The 19,996-nt window shown below is 36.2% G+C and overlaps 2 protein-coding genes and 1 long non-coding RNA gene across 3 annotated transcripts in view; all 3 read left to right on the top strand.

Moving 5' to 3' along the window:
• The first annotated feature begins 6,938 nt into the window (after positions 1 to 6,938).
• On the top strand, positions 6,939 to 8,125 carry LOC132032942 (putative GEM-like protein 8). The gene is made up of 3 exons (XM_059422756.1): positions 6,939 to 7,151; positions 7,290 to 7,567; positions 7,651 to 8,125. The coding sequence occupies exons 1-3, from the start codon at positions 7,013 to 7,015 to the stop codon at positions 7,672 to 7,674; spliced, it is 441 nt and encodes a 146-aa protein (XP_059278739.1). The 5' UTR covers positions 6,939 to 7,012; the 3' UTR covers positions 7,675 to 8,125.
• A 2,537-nt stretch (positions 8,126 to 10,662) lies between these two features.
• LOC132032948 (putative GEM-like protein 8) overlaps positions 10,663 to 19,996 on the top strand; it is a 36,138-nt gene continuing 26,804 nt past the window's right edge. The window contains exon 1 of the mRNA XM_059422768.1: positions 10,663 to 10,896. Coding sequence (XP_059278751.1) covers positions 10,761 to 10,896 — 136 coding nt within the window. The 5' untranslated portion in view covers positions 10,663 to 10,760. The remainder of the gene's footprint in view (positions 10,897 to 19,996) is intronic.
• LOC132032961 (uncharacterized) lies at positions 10,903 to 11,842 on the top strand. The gene is made up of 2 exons (XR_009408633.1): positions 10,903 to 11,293; positions 11,548 to 11,842. It is a non-coding gene; the product is annotated as an uncharacterized LOC132032961 (long non-coding RNA).

Consider the following 19,996-nt stretch of genomic DNA (forward strand, 5'->3'; position numbering starts at 1 on the left):
CATAAATATTCATTGCTCTCTAAGTCATACCATCTCCAACCCTTATGTCTATAGAGGTATTCCAAGAAGACACACCTATGCCTACGACTCTCAAACTTGTCCCTCGTTCTTCCCTTTGTGTGTGCGTAGTAGAGTGACCCTATCACCCTTAAGTGATCATACCGGGGCACAATCCCGTACAAAATTTCATAGGAGGTTTTTCCATTCAAAACAGAAGATGGTGTTCTATTGATCAAATACCCCGCAGTCAAAACACATTCTCCCTCAAAATTTGATCAGAAGATCACTTTAAAAACTTAATGCTCGCACCACATTAAGAATGTGACGGTGTTTTCTTTCAACTCTTCCATTCTACTGAGGTGTCCCTGTGCAAGATGTTTGAAACAAAATTCCATGTTCGAAGAAGTAAGTCTTCATACACGTGAACTCAGTTCCGTTATCACTTCTAACTATCTTCACTCTTTTTCCGAACTGCCTTTCCACAAATTCTTCAATGTTTGAGACACTTCTTTCTTATCAACTAAGAGAAAGATCCATACGGCTCGTGAACGGTCATCCACAATAGTCAAAAAATATGAAGCACCACCAGAGGAAGGGTTTCTATATGGTAAATCGCAATGAATCATCTCAAAAGTATCCAAAGCAATATTATCACTTAAAGGAAAAACACTTCTCATTTGCTTTGCCCGTTGACATACATCACATTCTCTATCCAATCTATCACCACTCTCTTTTAAGCCAAGTGTCGTAATAGACTTTGTTACTTGTGCTAAAGGATGACCCAACCGTTTGTGCCAATGATCGAACCAATCAACTGTCTCTACCTTCATAACCCGTATCAGTGGCACATTCCAAAAATAGTAAAGACCACCTCGACGCTCACCCTCTCCAATCAAACCTTCCTCAGGCGAGTCCAAGATAGATATTAAATGTCACATCACAATCTAAATAATCAACTAGTTGTGATACTGAAATTAAATTGCATGTAAAATCCAGAACATAAAGGACATTTTTCAACCATATCCTGTCATTCAGCCTCATTGTTCCCTTTTGTAGCCACCGAGCTACTTCCGTCCGGGAGACCAATCGGACACATAGGAATGTCTTGCTTATTGCTCAGTTCCTCCGAATTACCTATCACATGATTGGTAGCTCCACATTCTATGATCCAGGATGAGTTTTTAGTTTTACTATCCATCTTCCAATTCGGGTTTATTCTTTGAGAATTCAACATGTGAATCACAGTCTTCCGGATCTCATCACTCAAGTTGTGAAGTCCTGTGCCGCCTGTGTCCATCGTTCCTGTCTCCACCTGAGTTCCTTCTTTGAAAACCATGGTGTTAGCCCGATAATTGCCTCTTCCACAATCGGATCCCAGTCCACCACTCTATTGTTGTTGTTGTCGTTGTCCTCGTCTTCTTCCTCCGATTTTCTCATCTCCTTTTTTATTTCCTGGCCACCAATCCGGATAACCAATGAGTCAAAAACATCCGTCCATAATGTGTCCGGATCTCTTGCAATGTGTGCAGAATGAACCATCATTTTTTCTTTACCTTGGTCACAGTAAGGGTTTCTTCCTTGTACGGAAAAAGTCATGGTTTCACTCCGGTCCTCTATTTTTCGTGTGATTCCTCTCACACGCTCTTCTTGCACAACCTTCGAATAGACCTTGTCTAATGATGGCAACGGTTCCTGGGCCAGTATGTTCGACCTCACCGTTCCATACGTTTCCTCATCCAATCCCATAAGGAAAAGATGTACTTTTTCTTCTTCTCTTTTGGCTTCTAGGACTGTTCCTAGATTGCACGTGCACTTTCCGCACGTATAAGCTGGGATCTGTTCATAATTCGCCAACTCCTTACACAACTTACTAAGTTTTCCATAGTTCACACAACTTACTAAGTTTTCCATAGTAATATACTATGGTCCTTCCCTTTTGCTTGCACTCCGCTAGTTCCGCCTTTATTTGTTGCATCCGAGGGCCGTTAATAACAACAAACCGCTCTTGAATGCTTGTCCATAATTCTTCCGCTTCCTCTTTATGTGTAATTGTTGAACGAAGCGTCGGTTCTATAGTGTTGTGAATCCACGACACCAACAGTGAGTTTATAGTCCACTAATCTTTCAAGTCTGGCGACTCTTCATCCGGCTTCTTGATCGTACCGTCAACGAAGCCGAATTTCTTCTTTGCTCTTAGGGCCGTCCTCATAAATCTAGCCCGTTCTTCATAACTTTCATCCTTCAATTGGGCTTGTGTCACCACAATTCTAGGGTTATCATTCGACATAATGTCATAGGGAGAGATTATTTTTCTTTGGGTTTTGTTTTCTTCACCGGCGATTCCTTTGCTGGTATTGCTGGTTTCTTTATCGTCACCTGTCATGGTTTTAGGGTGTTTTGTGTTCTTTTCAATGTGGCTCTGATACCATGTTGAAATAGAGACAGGGACGAGAATTTAGAGAGACAAGAATAATGGGATAATTCTTTCTGCCATGTATTCATCATAATGACCTCTTTATATAGAAGAAAGGTCTTCCTTCTCCTAGTCTAATAAGGTAACCCAGTTCTAATAGGACTACGTATTTTATATTACCATAATTATAATTTACCATAAATAAAACTATCACAATTAGACCAGAATAGGGTTCTATAGAAACACTCGAACAGAAAAAATAAAACATGCACCTGATAGGAATTTCACTGTGAAAATGGTATCAATAGGTGTTGGAAATATAAGGCGGCCCTCTGATAATATCATAGGGCACAAAGAGGATGGACGGAGGAGATAGACAATAAACTCACTTCATAATATATTAAAAACTCTACTCTTACATAATAACATTATAAGGGGGTTTATACAGGTGTTGAAGGATAATTTTAGAAATAAAATTACTAAATCGTTTCACGCACATACTATGAATTTGCCCACATTGAAATAATCAAATCCATGCACCTAGATTTTCTAATAGTCATATGGATAACATGTATGACTGACACCAAACATATGACACATAGACATTTAAAGTTTTAAGTTTACTATTTTCAACAAAAGCTTCCTACGACTTGACTCTTAAAGTTACACATTCTAAGCTTATCCAAATCTGGTATATTCTGTTATTCCTTCAATTGATTAGTATTTGCTTACCTCTGAATTAGGTGGACAACAAAATTAGGTCATCCTCCCCCAATCTCAAGGACACTTAACAACAACAAATGTGATCTTCTCTGTAAGCAGCATTTAGCAGAGTAATACCTTAGCCCTCCACTGTTAATTCCTTCTCTGTTACATCCAACTTTGTGGTCTCAGTGCAAGTCCGATAACACAACTCAGTTAATACAAAAAATATTCATGATATGATGAAATATCACATAGTGGCATTGCCACATCATGAATGAACAATCGGGAGCTAAAGAGCAAATAGCTTTGTGTTAGGGCTTTTGATCAGCATGGATGGCCTACCAGCCATGTATTTGTAGCCTTAGCTGTTAAGTAACAAATCTTTGATCTTCTGAGATATGCCAACTTTAGTTTTAATGACACATATGCTCACAATCAGCATGCAACAGATAGCCTTGTGATATAAGCAGCTGACTTCCCATTAATTAATGACTGATTTTTAAATTCTATCCTATTTTTACGAATAAAATTCCTCTTATGAGCAGTAGTAACTCACCATATCACAGAAACTCCCTATTAATAATTGTATCATTAAAAGGAATCATCCAATACCATCATATATTTTGGTCCTTAATCCTTGACTCTATCCTCTTAGTTTAACTTTTGACAAACTACTTATAACAAACTAGCTTAAGTGTCCTTTCACAAGCTAAGATAACTTGTGGCAACGCGTATTTACTTTAAAGGCTGATATCGCATGAATACACTTCCATACACAGTTTACTGCAGAACAATCTTTCGTCGGTCTATAACTTCAAAACCCAAGTTGTATTTTGGAGTACGCTAAGATGGATTCTGTGATAGCGAATGACCAGAATAAGAAATAAAAAAAGGAAAGTAACATCTGAAATTCTAAAAGCTAGTGGTTACATCAGAAAGCAAGTTTGCCAGTTCAAAAAGTATTAGTCACTACTTATCACTTATCAGATCCTTTACATGCTTAGATCGTTTTGAATCCTTTTGTCTCAAATACCTTTACTTATTTGCTGAATATAAGATATAAAGTATTTAACTTTCAGATGATGCCGGCTTTGATCATTGTGAATCAGCACATCTGACTAAACTTTTTGACAGTTTTTCTTTGGTGACCAAAGGATGAGTCAGGATAATTACCAGGGCCCTGACCCTCTTTCTCTTATATACTAGACGGCCTATGCCCGTGCTGCGCACGGGCCCAACACTTTAAATTATGGGCATTTTACATAAATGGCAAACATTTAGGGTTTAATCAAGCTGCATAACTAATGTTTCAATATTTTTGTCAAATCTCCACATGTGTATTCAATTTTTTTTTTTTATCTGTATTCATGAATACAACAAATTTTTTTCAACTGCGTATTCATAAGTATTCATAAGTACAACGATTAAAAAACTGAATACATATACACCAATAATATAAAATACACCAAAAAATTAACAAATATGCCATATTTTTCTGTATGTATACAACAAATACAAGCAAAAAAACTGTATACAACATAGATACACCAAAAAATTAACAAACACACCATATTTTCCGGTATGTATACAACAAATACAAGCGAAAAAAATTATATACACGGTAAATATACAACAAAAACAGTGAAAATCTAGATTTTTTCTAGATCTGATCGGAAAAAATTCCTTATCTTTTTTTCGCCTTTTATTACAGCAATCCCTTTTTGACTCGTATCTTCAGCAGATGAACAAATACAAACTTATTCAAACCCAGGAAGAAGCAAAGCTGAAGGAGAAATAGAAAACCGAAGCAGAAACACGTGTATTAACAGGAAAATAGGGCATAGAATGATGAAAGGACTAAAATACCATCTTCTATTGCATCAACAATGTCGATCCTAGTGGCACAATTACTCTTCTTCACGGCGGCAGAAGATGTACCCCGAAGCGGCCTGATGCAGCATCCATTAAAAATTTGATAATTCCCTTGGGTAGAAAAACCACAGGGACGCCATGGGAGTTGAAAAGGTCATACATGGAAGAGTGTGAGAAAGAAGAGAATTTGATGTTTACAGAAATGGAGAAACGTTAAGCTGATGATGGATTTAGTTTATCAAGAGCATTGTGAACAGTGTGAAGGTTGTGAGATGCATTGTAGCTCCGGCGGCGGGGTATGGGGAGAAGAGGGGGAGAGAGATAGGAGAGATGGGTCGAGTGAACAGTGGATGAGTATTCTATTTTTTGTGTATATATATATATATATATATATATATATATATATATATATATATATTACATTAATCGTATTAACACACAAATATTTGATGAAGTAATTAAATTAAACTATAGCTACTAAATGTCAATACCCGTTATTGTTTGTTATATCATGTAGTTATTCCTTAAATTATAACGTTTATTGTATAGTTTCTTTAATAATTATTATATATATATATATAGAGAGAGAGTGTATATGTTATGTTTAAAACATGATTAATATAACGTTGTAGTTTTCCTCCGTATCTAAAATTTTATTATATTAATGTACGAATACAAAATCAGCAAATTTATTGATATTTTTTAAAAGAAAAGACTTGTTGTAGAAATTGATTTTCTATTTAAACGAAGAAATATTATTTTTTAATTGTTTAAATATTTTTAAATTTCATTTTACTTCGTCATGTTATCTTTTGCATTAAATTCTATCTTATTTTAAAATATAAATATTTTAAGTATATTTAGTGAACATATTAACTTGATTTTGTCAATATGGGATACCATGTTCAAAACACGGATGCGCTCCGTATTTAAAACTTTATTATCAATGTTTGCTACGAATACACATGGTGTTTAATACGGGGCCCATATTTTTTTTAACATTGTTTGTTTTTTAAATATGGGATTCACTTTTTTTTTCAATATCGTCGATTTTGTTAAGTATTTCACTTTTTTTTTCCCGTAGTTTGGTATGGGTCCCACTTTTTTTAATACCGGATGGTGTTTAATATGGGGCCCTTTTTTTTTTTATATATATATATATATATATACTACGTTCAAAACACGATTGATATAACACGTAATTATTGCGCTCCGTATCTAAAACTTTATTATATTGTTTGTTAAAAATACAAAGTTTGCACTCTTTTTTTGACATTGTTTATTTTTTTAATATGGGATTCATTTTTTTTTTATATATCGTTTCGAGTCAATATGATACTATGTTCAAAACACGATTAATATAACATTGTAGTTTCTCCGTATTTAAAACTTTATTATATTAGTATTTTTCTATGAATACGCACTGTATTTAATATGGGGCCCAATTTTTTTTTTTTAACATTGTTTGTTTTTTTAATATGGGATTAACTTTTTTTTAATATTACGTTTTGTTAATATGGGGTTCACTTTTTTTTTCCGTGAGTTTGGATGTTGGGTTTCACCTTTTTTTTAATCTGGATGGTGTTTAATATGGGGCCCACATTTTTTTTAATATTAGTTGTTGTTTAATATATAGCCCACAATTTTTTTTTTACAATTTTTTTTTACGGCCCGTTTAATATGGGGCCCATTTTTTTTTTTTTTTTATATGTTTTATGTTCAAAACACGATGATATAACATCAGAATTTGTGTTCGTATCTAAAACTTTATTATATCAGTGTTTTCACGAATACGCTGTAATTCACTTTTTTTTTTTTTTATAAGTTTTGGTATTTAATAGGGGGCCCATAATTTTTTTAAATATTAGTTGTTGTTTAATATATATGGGATCCACAATTTTTTTTTTTTTTAGTGCCTGTTTAATATAGGGCCCAAAAGATTTTTTTTTTTTTAATGCTGCAATATATTAAGCCATCACAAACAACAGCTCTGTTTCTAAAGTTAACTTCAAAGAAGTTATAATGATGCCAAACCAAAGAGTTCCGATGAGATCACAGAGAAGACTTTTAACTGCTTCTGTAAACCCGTCGCTGACCCTTGAAAATTCAAAAACCACACAACACACACTTGAAATACTTTCAAATGGCTTTCAAGAGGATGGTAAGTACCTGATTCAACCACAAACATATGGCGAAAATATTACTTTTTCCCACTTTCTTCCCTTAATTTGTACTATTTGAAAACATTATCTTTCCTGGCTAATTGTCTCATTGCCTTGTTATTAAAAATGTCCTGCAGAGAGATTGTGGCCTCGACTGATCGAAAGTGTGAAGGCCAAGTTAAGCCTGCAGGGAACAAAGATTCTCAAAGTGAAAAGAACAAAGAATTGTTTTGAAAAAAAATTCAGTGTCAAACCTGAAGAAAAACTTGTAAAGGCAGCGCAGTGTAATTTACAAACAACAGCAGGTCCTATTGCAGGCCTTCTCTTCATTTCCACAGATAGGGCTGCTTTTTGCAGTCACAAACCAATCAAGATTTCTTCTTCCAGTGGCGAGATTATTAAATTCCACTACAAGGTAGAATTTTCAGCCTATTATTCATTTTTCTGTATTGTCTTAAGAAGTACTCTAACCTTCTTCTTTTTTTCCAACTGGAACAGATATCGATTCCACTGAGAAAATAAAGAAAGCCATGGAGAGTAAGAGTTTAAAGAAACCATCGCACAAGTACATTCAAGTAGTAACTGAGGATAATTTTGATTTCTGGTTCTTGGGATTCTTAAATCACAAGAGCATCTTGAAATGTCGTCAGGGGGCGGTTTATGAGACTCAAGGCCACTATACTCTATGACAAAGCTGGGAATTCTGCTATACACATTGGTTTTATGTATACAAACCGGAGTTGGTTCTCAATGCCACAATATTCTATGGCAAAGTTGCCTCAGTATAGACGAACGAGCTTGTAAATTATTAGTTGCTAGACTAGAATATATATATGCACATGCAATTTGTCGTATAAGCTACTAAACGAGGCATTAGTCTATGTTCTTTTACTAGTCCATTACGAGTCAATGGTGATATTGAGATATCAGTTTTTCTTTTCAAAGCAAGAGATCGTCTTATTCTTCCGCATAATTTCCTATAAGATTTAGTGTGAGCATGTACATTAGTTATTAGAGGTATCTGCATGTAATTTTGTGATATTTGTGATATATTCTGCTGTAAGATTGATGCAATTTGTAAATAAGCACCGAGACTTCAATACATAACATTAGCATAAGATCTTTTACTTGTCCTATAAGAGCTGATGTGATATTATGATACTAGTGATATATAAATTGTCACAATCCAAAATTGGAGGCCAGTAAATAACAGTTAGAAAGCATTCTACCTATCATAGGCATGAAATTACCCATACTTTACTGAGTCCAGAACAAAAATAATGCAAAAACTAGTTTTGTAACGGCAATGTGCGGACATGGTAAACGTGTCCACAATTTACCCATACTGCGCAAACTTCCTCAAAGTGGATGGTCACACCGCCACAAAGTCCATAGTAATGTGTTCTCACTTCCAATTGGGTACAAGCAGTTTCTGACCTAGTTTTTTATCCTCATATTTGATCCGTTGGCAATTCAAACACCATGAAATATGGTCAACTATGTCCCTCTTCATCTGACACCACTAATAATGTTGTTTCAGGGCACGGTACATCTTTGACACTCCGAGATGGATGAAATACCTCAACTGTGAGCCTCCTCAAGTATCAACTGCCTTAAATCATCGTCATTAGGCACATAAATCCGACCTTGAAGCCACAAAACCCCGTTATCATCCAAGGTCACATCAGTAGTACCACCTCGCTGCACTGTATCATAAGATTAAGACTGTTGAGCCTTAATCCACTCCATCAAAGACAATTGGGCCACCACACAAGCAAGTACCCGGCTATGCTCAGAAATGTCCAACCTCACAAACATGTTAGGTAAAATCTGCCCATGCTGACTGATTTTCCGCTAAAGGCGTCCGGTACTACATTGGCCTTACTGATGATACAAGATAGTAATGTCATAATCCTTAAGCAACTCAAGTCATCTATACTACCTTAAATTCGGGTTTTTTTGCTTGAATATATACTATAGGCTGCGATGATCTGTAAATACCTCACAATGCACATCGTACAAGCATTCTCCATATCTTCAAGGCAAATGCTGTTGCCGCCAACTCCAAGTCATGCGTGAGGTAGTTCTTTTCATGCACCTTCAACTGTCTTGAGGCATATGTCAATAACTTCACCACTTTGCATCAATACACATCCCAATCCAATGTGCGATGCATCACAATACACAGTAAAACCCTCGGATCCTGAGCGTAATGTCAAAACTGGTATTGTAGTCCATATAGTCTTGAGCTTTTGAAAGCCCACTTCACACTCATCCAACCAGCTGAATGACCCTTTTGTGTTAAGTGGGTCAAAGGAGCTGCTATGGATGAAAATCTCTCTACGAACTGCCTATATTAACCTGTCAGGGCTAAAAAACTCCGGATCTCCATAGGTGTAGTAGGTCTAGGCCAACTCTGAACGATTTCAATCTTCTTGGGATCAATCTAATACCCTCGCTAGATACCATATGACCAAAGAAAGATATTAAATTCAGCCAAAACTCACACTTGCAAAATTTGACATACAATTTGCGATCCTTCATTATTTAAAGCATTATCCTCAAGTGCTGCTCATGCTCTTCCCTACCACAGGAACATATCAGAATGTCATAGCTGAACACAATGACGAAAAAAATCCAGTTACGGCTTGAACACATGATTCATCAGTGCCAAGTTGTTAAGTAACGTATACTTAATTTTATATTCACCAAACTTACTCAAAATGTACAATTATCTCACCAAGAGAACCCCTCGTTGACTTCAAAGTTCAACTTTAAAATGGCCCAACTAAATTATCTTTAGCTGGCTACATATAAGAGAAACACATATGCTAACAATCAGCATCAGACTTCTGTCCTGTATTGGCATCGTTTCAGCAGAATTTCACTTTTGACAAAATAGACTTGTTAGAGAAAGTGCATTTTCACAAGCCAAGATAATTTGCGGAAATGTGTACTTTCATAGGCAGTTTTCAAGTATATTCTGCAGATCAGTCTCTCCTCAGATAATATAATCAAATATTATTGCTTAGTATCATACTGACAATCTAGGAAGATATACTAACGAATGACACAAAAAGAAATAATAAAGGAACAGTAAAATCTAAAAGGAGGTTACATCAGAAAGCAAACATGCCACCTCAAAAAGTAGTAGTTGTATACTTTTAGCCTGGGAAAGCATGAAGAACAGTGTGATGTTAAACTTATCAGATCCTTTACATGCTTAGATCATTTTGAATCTTTTCGTCTCAAAGACCATTGTGCAATTGCTGAAATAAAGATAAAGTATACAACTTTCATAGATTTGCTGCCTCGGTTCATTGTGAATCAGCGCGTGTCTAAACTTTTTCTAAAAAGAAAGGTGGTGATGATGACCAAAGAATGACTCACAGATAACTACTACCAAAGGATGGGACTAACTTTTTTCTACTATATATATATATATATATATATATATATATATATATATATATATATATATATATATATATATTCAGTCTCAGTGAATGTTATTAATCCATCACAAGCTAAAAACTCTGATTCTGAAGTAACATTCTATCAGCATAAGCAAAGAATTCATAGTGAAGTCAAAACAAAGCATTTTAAAAATGAGAGCGATGCACAATACCGAAAATATTTTTACAGTTCCAATAATATCACACAGAAGACTTTTAACAGATCCTGCAAACCCGAGTCAGAACTCCAAAATCACACAAAAAATTTCGGAAAGCTTTCAAAAGGACGGTAAGCACTTGAATCGACCAAAAAGTTACAGCGAGAATTATTTTTCATCACTCGTTTCCTTTATAATATGTATTATTGAAAAACATTATCTTTCGTTGGCTAAATGCCTTGATAATTTTTCTGCAGGGGGCCTCGACTGATTGAAAGTGTGAAGGGAAAGTTAAGCCTGCAGGGAGCAAACATTCTCAAAGTGAAAAGAATAAATAATGTTTTTGAGAAAAAATTCAGTGTTAGGCCCGAAGAAAAACTTGTAAAGGCAGCTCACTGTAATTTACAAACAACAGCAGGTCCTATAGCAGGAGTTCTCTTCATTTCCACAGATAGGGCTGCTTTTCTCAGTCACAAACCAATTAAGATTTCTTCTTCCAGCGGCGAGATTATTAAATTCCACTACAAGGTAGGATTTGCAGCATACTGTTCCTATTTCTGTATATCTAAAGGAATTGTCTTAAGATAACTGTTTTTTTTTTTTTTTTTCAACTGGTACAGATATCGATTCCACTGAGAAAAATGAAGGAAGCCATGGAGAGTAAGAGTTTGAAGGAACCATTGCACAAGTACATTCAAGTAGTAACAGAGGATAATTTTGATATATGGTTCTTGGGGTTCTTGGGATTCTTGAATCACAAGAGCATCTTGAAATGTCTTCAGGAGGCGATTTATGAGACTCAAGGCCACTATACTCTCTGATAAAGCTGGGAATTTTGCTATACACATTGGTTTCATATATACAAACCGGAGTTGATTCTGAATGTGGTACACCTGGTCTCACCATAGATGGACAAGCTTGTACATTAATTTTTTGTTGTTAGACTAGAGTACATATCTGCATGTAATTTCTAGATGAGCTTAGTGATAGTCTAAGTTCTTTTGCTTGTCAAGCAAGAACCATTGTATTCAGATTTTGTTCATAGATATAGGCATACTCCAGGCCGTTTGGCTAAAATCATGTCCATATTGATAAGAAATCTGATGTGTCCTGGAATTGAAAATTTAACTTTTGATTAAGACCTAAATAAAGGGTAGTTTAAAGGCTTAAAGAGATAAATTATCTCCAAACTCTATGATAATAAAGATTTATCTGTGACTAATAATCAAACACGCCAAATGTTGGATAAGGGATACTATTGTCATTTGCGGAATAAGTGACTGGATGTTCTGCTGAACGTGAGTCAACTTCCACCAGACTTGTTAATTAATCAATAAAGATATGGAAGAAAGAAGATGAAATGGAATTGCCAAATCAGAAAAAAAAAAAAAAAAAAAAAATTGTTGCTGGTGTAATCAAAATGCTAGTAAAGGAAGTGGGATTAAAGGTGCTAAGATGAAGCTTTTCGTTTTATAGAATATGAATAGCAGGCAATGACATAAATGCCCTACGATACCACGTTTACACTTTCTTTTCTCACTCTTTGATGTTTGAAATATATTGGTCCGACTAGTTCGAATTAGCATTGTGCAAGTGCACTAAGGGCCGGTAAAGGGCCCCATACCAAGAAGTTCTCCATCCCACCAAACCCCTCACCCTTTCAGCTTTTCATGCTCTGTAAGATGTCCCTTGCTTTGTCACTAAGTAATATATACATGGTCTTTTAGAACTACCCTTTTTCTTATTAAGAATAATATGAAACCAACGTGGACGGCAGATGGAGAAATATGAGATTATCTCAATTTCAGAAGGTTAATATGAACACATGTATCTGGAATCAACTTTGAGAATTCAAATCATTATTAATAATTTTCCTTTGAGTTCTGCCATTCAAATACCAGATATGCGAACATTTTTTGTTAATGCAAGTGCTACCTTACATCATAAAGGGACCTTGCCAAATTTGAGAGTTTCATGAATGTATCTACTTCCATTTGGAAACTTTAGCTACTTTCTGTTAACTCTCTACTAGCTTCAGATTAATTCTAGTAGGATATCTTTGTCTTGATTCTGAAAATAGTTCTCTTAAGAATTTTTGAAGAAACAGATCATTAGGACAAATGTCGATTATAACTAATATATTCACTTCTATATTATATGCAGTAACAATTGAGGGCACCTGAAGTTTGAAGTTGAAAAGGATCTACATGATCGTAGAATTACATGACAGAAATGAATCAAAGCAGGCTATGTCCAACGCCACATGACTTTTTTTTTTTGTTAAGTTGCACGACCTACTTCCTATCCTATTCAATATCCAATTTTCGCCTAACAATGGAACACGTTACTTTAGCTGTTCTATGCTAGCGTCTTGCAGAATATAAATTGCAGGTAAGTAAAGAACACATTAATTTTTATGTGGAAACCACTCAGCTCACAAAGGCGATAATAACCACGACCTACACCTCTGTAGGATTTTCCCCAAAACTCCACTTCAACGATGAGCCTCTGCAAATTCAAGTCACAACCTAGGAACTAACCTCTAATCCCTATCTTACTAATCAATCTCTGACTAGCAAGCAACCTTCAAGTTGAACTCCAACTTGAAGCTGAATTTACAACGTTTTGTATCTAACTGTAATGCTTCTAATAAAGCGGATAAAGATACAACTCGATAGCCCAACCTAATACAAGTTTCAAGACTTAAGACCTGGAAAACATTATACAGTAGAACAATTCCTTCAATCTTTATTCTTGCACTAGGGACGCAACCCTGAATTCTTCAATATTCTTGATATTATGTTGATCGCTCAATATTCTGAATTCTCTCTTTGTGGGTGCGCAAACCTTCTTCTTGGTAAGACTTGGATATTTATGGGCAATTTGTAGGATTGTCCTTCGCTAGGGGTGGTCTTTAATTTTGCCACTCAAAATGGTGGTCTTTAACGTTTTCCCTTCAAGCAGAATTTCGCTGCAAATTCTGCCTTACAATATGCATACGTATTTGCAAAATTCTACCTTAAGGAATTTGCATGGGTAGAATTCTACATTGCAATTTTTTTTTTAATTGAGTTGGGGTTCGAACCCACAACCTCAGGGTATTAGGCGAAGGGAAAAACTTAAATACCACCAATTTGAAGGGCAAAAATTAAAGACCACCCTAAATGAAGGATAATCCGCACAAAAAAAAGGATATTTATAACATTAAGTGCACAGTAGATCAACAAACAAAAAATCCTCTTCGAGTAGGCCATGAGATGTTAAGGTTTGTGGTTTATTTGGATTCTTGGCTTGTTGGGTCTGATTCTTGTCCTTGTAGAAGTCTTACTAATCCCAACAAATATGAAAAGGAAATCTGCAAACTTGACCGCCAAGCCTTTACCATAAATCTCCAAATCCTAATTGTTGTAGGACTTGCACTGGAACATGTTCACGAACTTGTTTCATCCACCTGGTTCGTCTACCTCTGAATCTCTGTATGTGCACAAACCTATTTCATCCTCCCCTTCTCGTTCATTCTTGCGACTCTATCTTGAGCCTGCTGTTGTGTTGGATGATGGAACATGTTGACAGACCTATTTCATTGGTCACTTATTGCTCTTGTCAGTCTTCTTCTTCTTCATTTAGATTTATTCATTGCTTGAATAAATCATGTCTTCAACCTCGTCTCACTCTGTAACTTTGATTATGTTCTTGCTTTGTGTTGGAACATGTTTGCAGACTTGATTCATATATGTTGTCTGCAACTCTCTTTACTTGAACAATTTCTTCTGAGCATTATCTTTTAAGTCTTGAGTCACTTTCACCTTCTCTTCTCATGATCTCCTCACATCTGGGTCATTCATCCATTGCACCTAATGACTCTTTGTGATAGAATATGTTTTCATGCTTGTTCTATTCTTCTACTGAACTGATTTGGGACTTGAGTCATCTGCATCTTATTGAACTAGTACTTGTCTGCATCTGTCTCTGTAATGGTACATGTGTTTTAACCAGTTCCATTTATGATGTGTTTTCACCATCTCACTTGTCTGGCCTTGACACACATATGTTGATCATCTGTGCTCATGTCTCTGCATTTTTCTTTGCTGTTTTTTTACACTGGAGCATGTCTGTGGACCTATTATATCCATCCAGTGCTGCTTCCATATCACAGTGTTTGGAACATCTTCTGAACCTCAACCTTCTGTCTAGCTTTGTTTAAATACTTTGTCTGGACCATGTTTCTAGACCTGGTTTCTTTGCATTGTAGGTTCACTTTGTCAATCATCAAAACTTCACACATGGCATATGCCAACAAATTCTCCCTTTTTGATAATGGCAAACCCTGTGCTCTTTATGTCCATGTACAACCTGTTCCAAACATCTCATAGCCTCGAATTTGAACTAACATTAAACCATGCTAGCGTATGTGTCATAAAGCAGTTTAGTACAATGATCATCTTCCCCCTTTTGACATCATTAAAAAGTTAACTCAGATTTTGCCCAAGAACTTTATTCAATATTTAACTCATGGCCACTGGGGCTATCACATATACACAAGATAAGAACATTTACTTATTTAACTCAAAAAACATTCATGTCACATAACTAAGGCACTGATTTGTAAGATATGCAATAGTTTTTTTTTCCATTAACTTCAACAAGTACAATTCAAGTCCCTTGAGTACAATCATACACAACAGATCATTCAAACTAGATTCTAAAATTTATACATGGATAAAATTAGAGAGAACCTAGTCACTTGGAAAGTGAATGTAACCACTGTGGAGGTTACAACCTAAGTCTTAGGGGATTCTAGCTAGAAGTTACAGAATGACTTTGGTTGGAAGGGGAGGATATCTCTTTGTCTAGTTCCCCGTAATCTTCATTTGAATCAGTACCTTCTCTTGGACAGATCTCCATCTTTGTCCACCCTTTCCCCAAGAAAACCCGCCATTTTTTTCCACCAATTTTGTCCATAAGGACCCAAATCCGGACTGCTCTTCTTTCCTAGATGGTGGAGGGTTCTTCTCTGTTTTAACCTTCCATACTTCTCCATGAACCTTTATGTCTCCATAGCTCCTGTTTCATAGTAGCCCGATTTTATCCTTTTGAGATGAGCTAGCGGTGTCAAACAACTTATCTTCTCGAGGAGTTGTTATATTACTGATCTTCTCCATATTTCCCTTTATTTTGGGATTTTTAATGTATTTCACCTTTCTATGAGCTCCAACCCATTTTCTTTCTCCTTTCACCTTTTCAGTTTGTGTATATATTTATATGATAGGGAAAGGTGGGTTAATAAGAGTAAAATGAAGAGTATAATCTGGTTTGGAGGAATCAATGGAGTTTTTGGAAGAAGGAGTTTGATCATAACCTGAAGAGGAATCATACATTTTTTTTTTCAATTTGGTTCTGTGGTGAGAGAGTGTGTGAATGAGACTTAGAGGAGTTATAGCCATTTTATGTAGTGAAGAAGAGCGTAGCTGAAGGGTCTTTTTGGAAAGAGAGTGATTTTATTGTGGTGGCTTTTTCAACATTATCATCATGACTCACTTTTTCTCTTCTCAATACACGCTTAATGACGGCTAGACTAGACTAGGATGAGGAGAACATGTTGTTCAAGTTGTTCCATGATCTGAGCATATAATTGATTGTAGGGAAAAGAATACATGTCTGAAGCACTTGCTAACCATATGAAATCTTTGATTTTAGGCTTGCTTCTGTGACAGTCAGAATGTTAGACTTTAAAAAGTTCATGAACCTATTATGGTATAGGACATACAACCAAATGTGCAAGACAAGAAATATTTTGATTACTTGACGAACAACACAGTCTGAGACAGCCTTCCTAGCCAAATTTGAGGAATCTAAATTTTAATCATTCCCAACATCAACATAATTCTTTCTTTTATAAGCCATTCGAGAAGATATTTAGTCACCTTGGGATTAATCTAACCCCCCCCCTTTTTTGTGTGTCATGCCACCTTTTGCTAAGCTGGAAATCTCAAAGTCATGACATCTATTTCAATAATATATCCTCCAATTTTGCTTCCTTGGTGTTCATTTCTTAAGTGGACAACACTGTTCCCGTAACATTTTCTTTATTTTGAGGAACAGTTCCCCGAACCTGTTTGATGGACACATGGGTAACAATAATTTGTCGATCCCCTATTTTGCTCATTGTGAACAATTGCTTTCTCCCGACTCTTGCTTTTTCACATAATCTCATTAGTTTAATCTTGTTCCTCGTTGGTTCCATTGTGGCTTACATCAGATGTCCCCCCATCTTTGAGCAAGATACTTTCTATATGGAAGGTGTTTTCTTCATCTTTGACTTTCACTTGAAGTCCTGCTTGGAATGTTTTGCTGGTCTTTTAGTGGTGAACTGGGTTCATCTACTTGTTTTATCTAAGGTTCCCCCTGTCTAGTTTCCTTCTCGTTTAAGTGGACTTAATGAACTTTCTTTTGCAGCATCCTTTTTTTCCTTATTTTATTCATGACCAAGAGAACTATTCATAGGTCATTATAGCTTTCTCTTCTGCTTCTCTTACCTGTAAAAACATTCAAGAGTTAGTTTTAGACACACAGGCAAGCTTGGGTAAGCTCTTTTGACCATCAGATGGATTAGCTCTTTCTTTGTCCATTCAGGCAGAGCCCAAGTGAAGTTGTTTCCAACACCAATTGCACCCTTCTTGATTGACTTTGTGCTTCTAGCTGCAATCTTCAGATTTCTCTCCTTGTAGCTCATGTTCACGGGGCACTTAATTTTTTAATGTCCCAACTTCCCACATAGAGTGCAGAATTCCTCTTCTGACAATTCTTGTTTGGAAGTTCTATCAAATCCCAGTCCAGTAGTTACATTATGCATTTGACTGGTGAGACTTGAGAGCAATTTGTTACACCCTGGATTTTCACACGTTAAAGTCGCATCATAAGTTAGTCGTCGCAAGTTTAAAAGAAATTATCTTGAGGTTAAAAGGGATTGAGCTTATTAATATAAATGGTTATAAGAGTTTATAAATAAGCTTAGTAAGTGGCGGAAGGTTTGGAGGGTGAATGAATCAAAGAAGGATGAGTTTCGTCAAAAGTCGGCAAGTTGGGAATATGATAAATTGTACTTTTGGGTGAGATCAGAAGTGCATCACATTCTACTCAAACAATGATATGAAGTATTTTAATCGTATAATGGTTGCTTGTTAAGTTTGGAAGTCAAACGAGTTGTAATACAAAAGTCGACAAAGGGCGTCGCAAGTTAAGTTTGCAAATTTCACTGAAATTTGGGTCAGATGTCGAAGAGATTTTCTCTCAATCTACTGGGATTTATGGGGTGATCCACCTACCAAATCAAAGGTCTATGAGTCTAGTTTCTATCATATTTAACCATTTGTCAATACGATGTCGGAGTAGAGAGAAATTCGCATTTCCGTCGAGGGACGCAAACTACTACGGGAACAGTGTGCTAAGTCGGTGGCTTTATATTGCCCAAGTATATATAAATGCCTTGGATGAATTTTTCTCCATTTCTTCACCTTGAAAGACCATAGAAACTCTAGGAAAACCTCTCTAATCATCTTCCATCAATCATAAACACACCTAAGGGAAAATAAAACAACCTCAGCATGGAGAACAACATGGCAACTTAGAAATTGTGATTTCTTCAACATTTCGCCTTTCGGAGGAAAACCTTTGTTACACCTCTCATTTTCGTCGCAAGGAAGTCCTTGGCCTATGGGTGGTTTATGCCCATAGTACGGAGATCCGTACTCGAGTTTTTAAGATATTAAGTGCCTTACCCCGTGTGTACCAAAGTATAGGTACATGTTCCTTACTATACGAAAGGATTTGAAGCTAAACGAATTGAATTGACGCAGGTCGGAGCGACTCAGGAGAGTCTGTAGAAATCAGTCACCATCGAGGGGCCGTCGACACGTCGACAATCCGTCACGGTGCACCGTCCCTGCTCCACCGCCTCTGAAGTTTCAGGTGGCAGGTCGACGGAGCACGTCGATGAGCCGTCGACCCGCACCACTGGAATTTTCTAGTTCCCTTTATATATATTTGATTCCCACATTTTATTTTCATTATTTTCCACTTCCAAAATCAGAGAGAAAGGCCTAGAATATTCCTCTTAATATTTTCCATCATCATAGTGAAGATTTAGCAAGATACGAGCCCCGTAAACCTGAGCTTGTGAAGGGAAAGTTGCTCCTAGGGTTTTATTGGAGTTGTTAAGCTTTGGAATTGGAGTTGAACTTTGATTCCTGGAACCCTAGACTTCTCAAGGTATGTATATGATTCCTATCTTCGTGTTTAAGCTAATTACCAAGAGCTTTAGTAGTTTTAAGTAAAGCGGATTATAGTTATGGAAGTTGTAAGTTGTAGCTTTACAAGAAGCTACACTACGAAAGAGCTTACGAACTCGTGCCTAGGAATTGCGCGATGAAATGCCTAAATGAAGATTTTTATTGGCTATATGCTCAAAGTTGATCTCGAATTGTTGGTGTCCGGTAGGAAGCCGGTTGTAAAGTGTTCGAGGCTTCGAAAAAAGTGTATAACTCCAATCAATGAGGTATGTAGGGATTTTCTCTTCTTTTCTTGGCATGACTAGAATTCAAATGCGTTTTTTTTTTTTGAAATGTTATCCCATTAACTTGTGTCAATCATATCCAAGAATGAACGAGCTAATCTCCACTTCCTATATGACTTGTATAAAAGAACTCTCTATGCTTCCATATTCCGTTTGGTTATCATTTGAAAGGTCTTCAATTAAACATGTATCGAGGGTGTTCCAAAATGATTAAGCTTACTTCTTCTCATGAATAGTTCACATTGAAATACTTTCTCACATTCCTTATCCTTCTTGTTTACCGAGAGAAGTATATTCTTCATCGTGATACTTTCCCCGTTAAAGTTGAGTTGATTTCATTCCCTAATGGTGAAGTTTGTTTCCTTGATTTATATATGGCTTGTGTTGTAGTACTTTCCCGCACCTCGTATCTTTCTTGTCGATTGGAAAAAAAGTTGTTCACTATGTTATTCTTCATGTTGAAGTTAAGCTAATGATATTTTATTCAGTTGAGCCGATCTTTATCACTTATATAATCCTTATTGAAGTATATCTCCTATTCTCCACATTTGTTGTTTCTTGAATTGAAAAGATAAAGAATGTAGTGATAATAACGATAGCCGGGGGGTAACGACGATAGGTCACTCCGACTCTTTCTATGATGTCTCCTCTGAGGTCAG

This window comes from Lycium ferocissimum, chromosome 2 (assembly GCF_029784015.1).
Source record: "Lycium ferocissimum isolate CSIRO_LF1 chromosome 2, AGI_CSIRO_Lferr_CH_V1, whole genome shotgun sequence".
NCBI lineage: Eukaryota > Viridiplantae > Streptophyta > Magnoliopsida > Solanales > Solanaceae > Lycium > Lycium ferocissimum.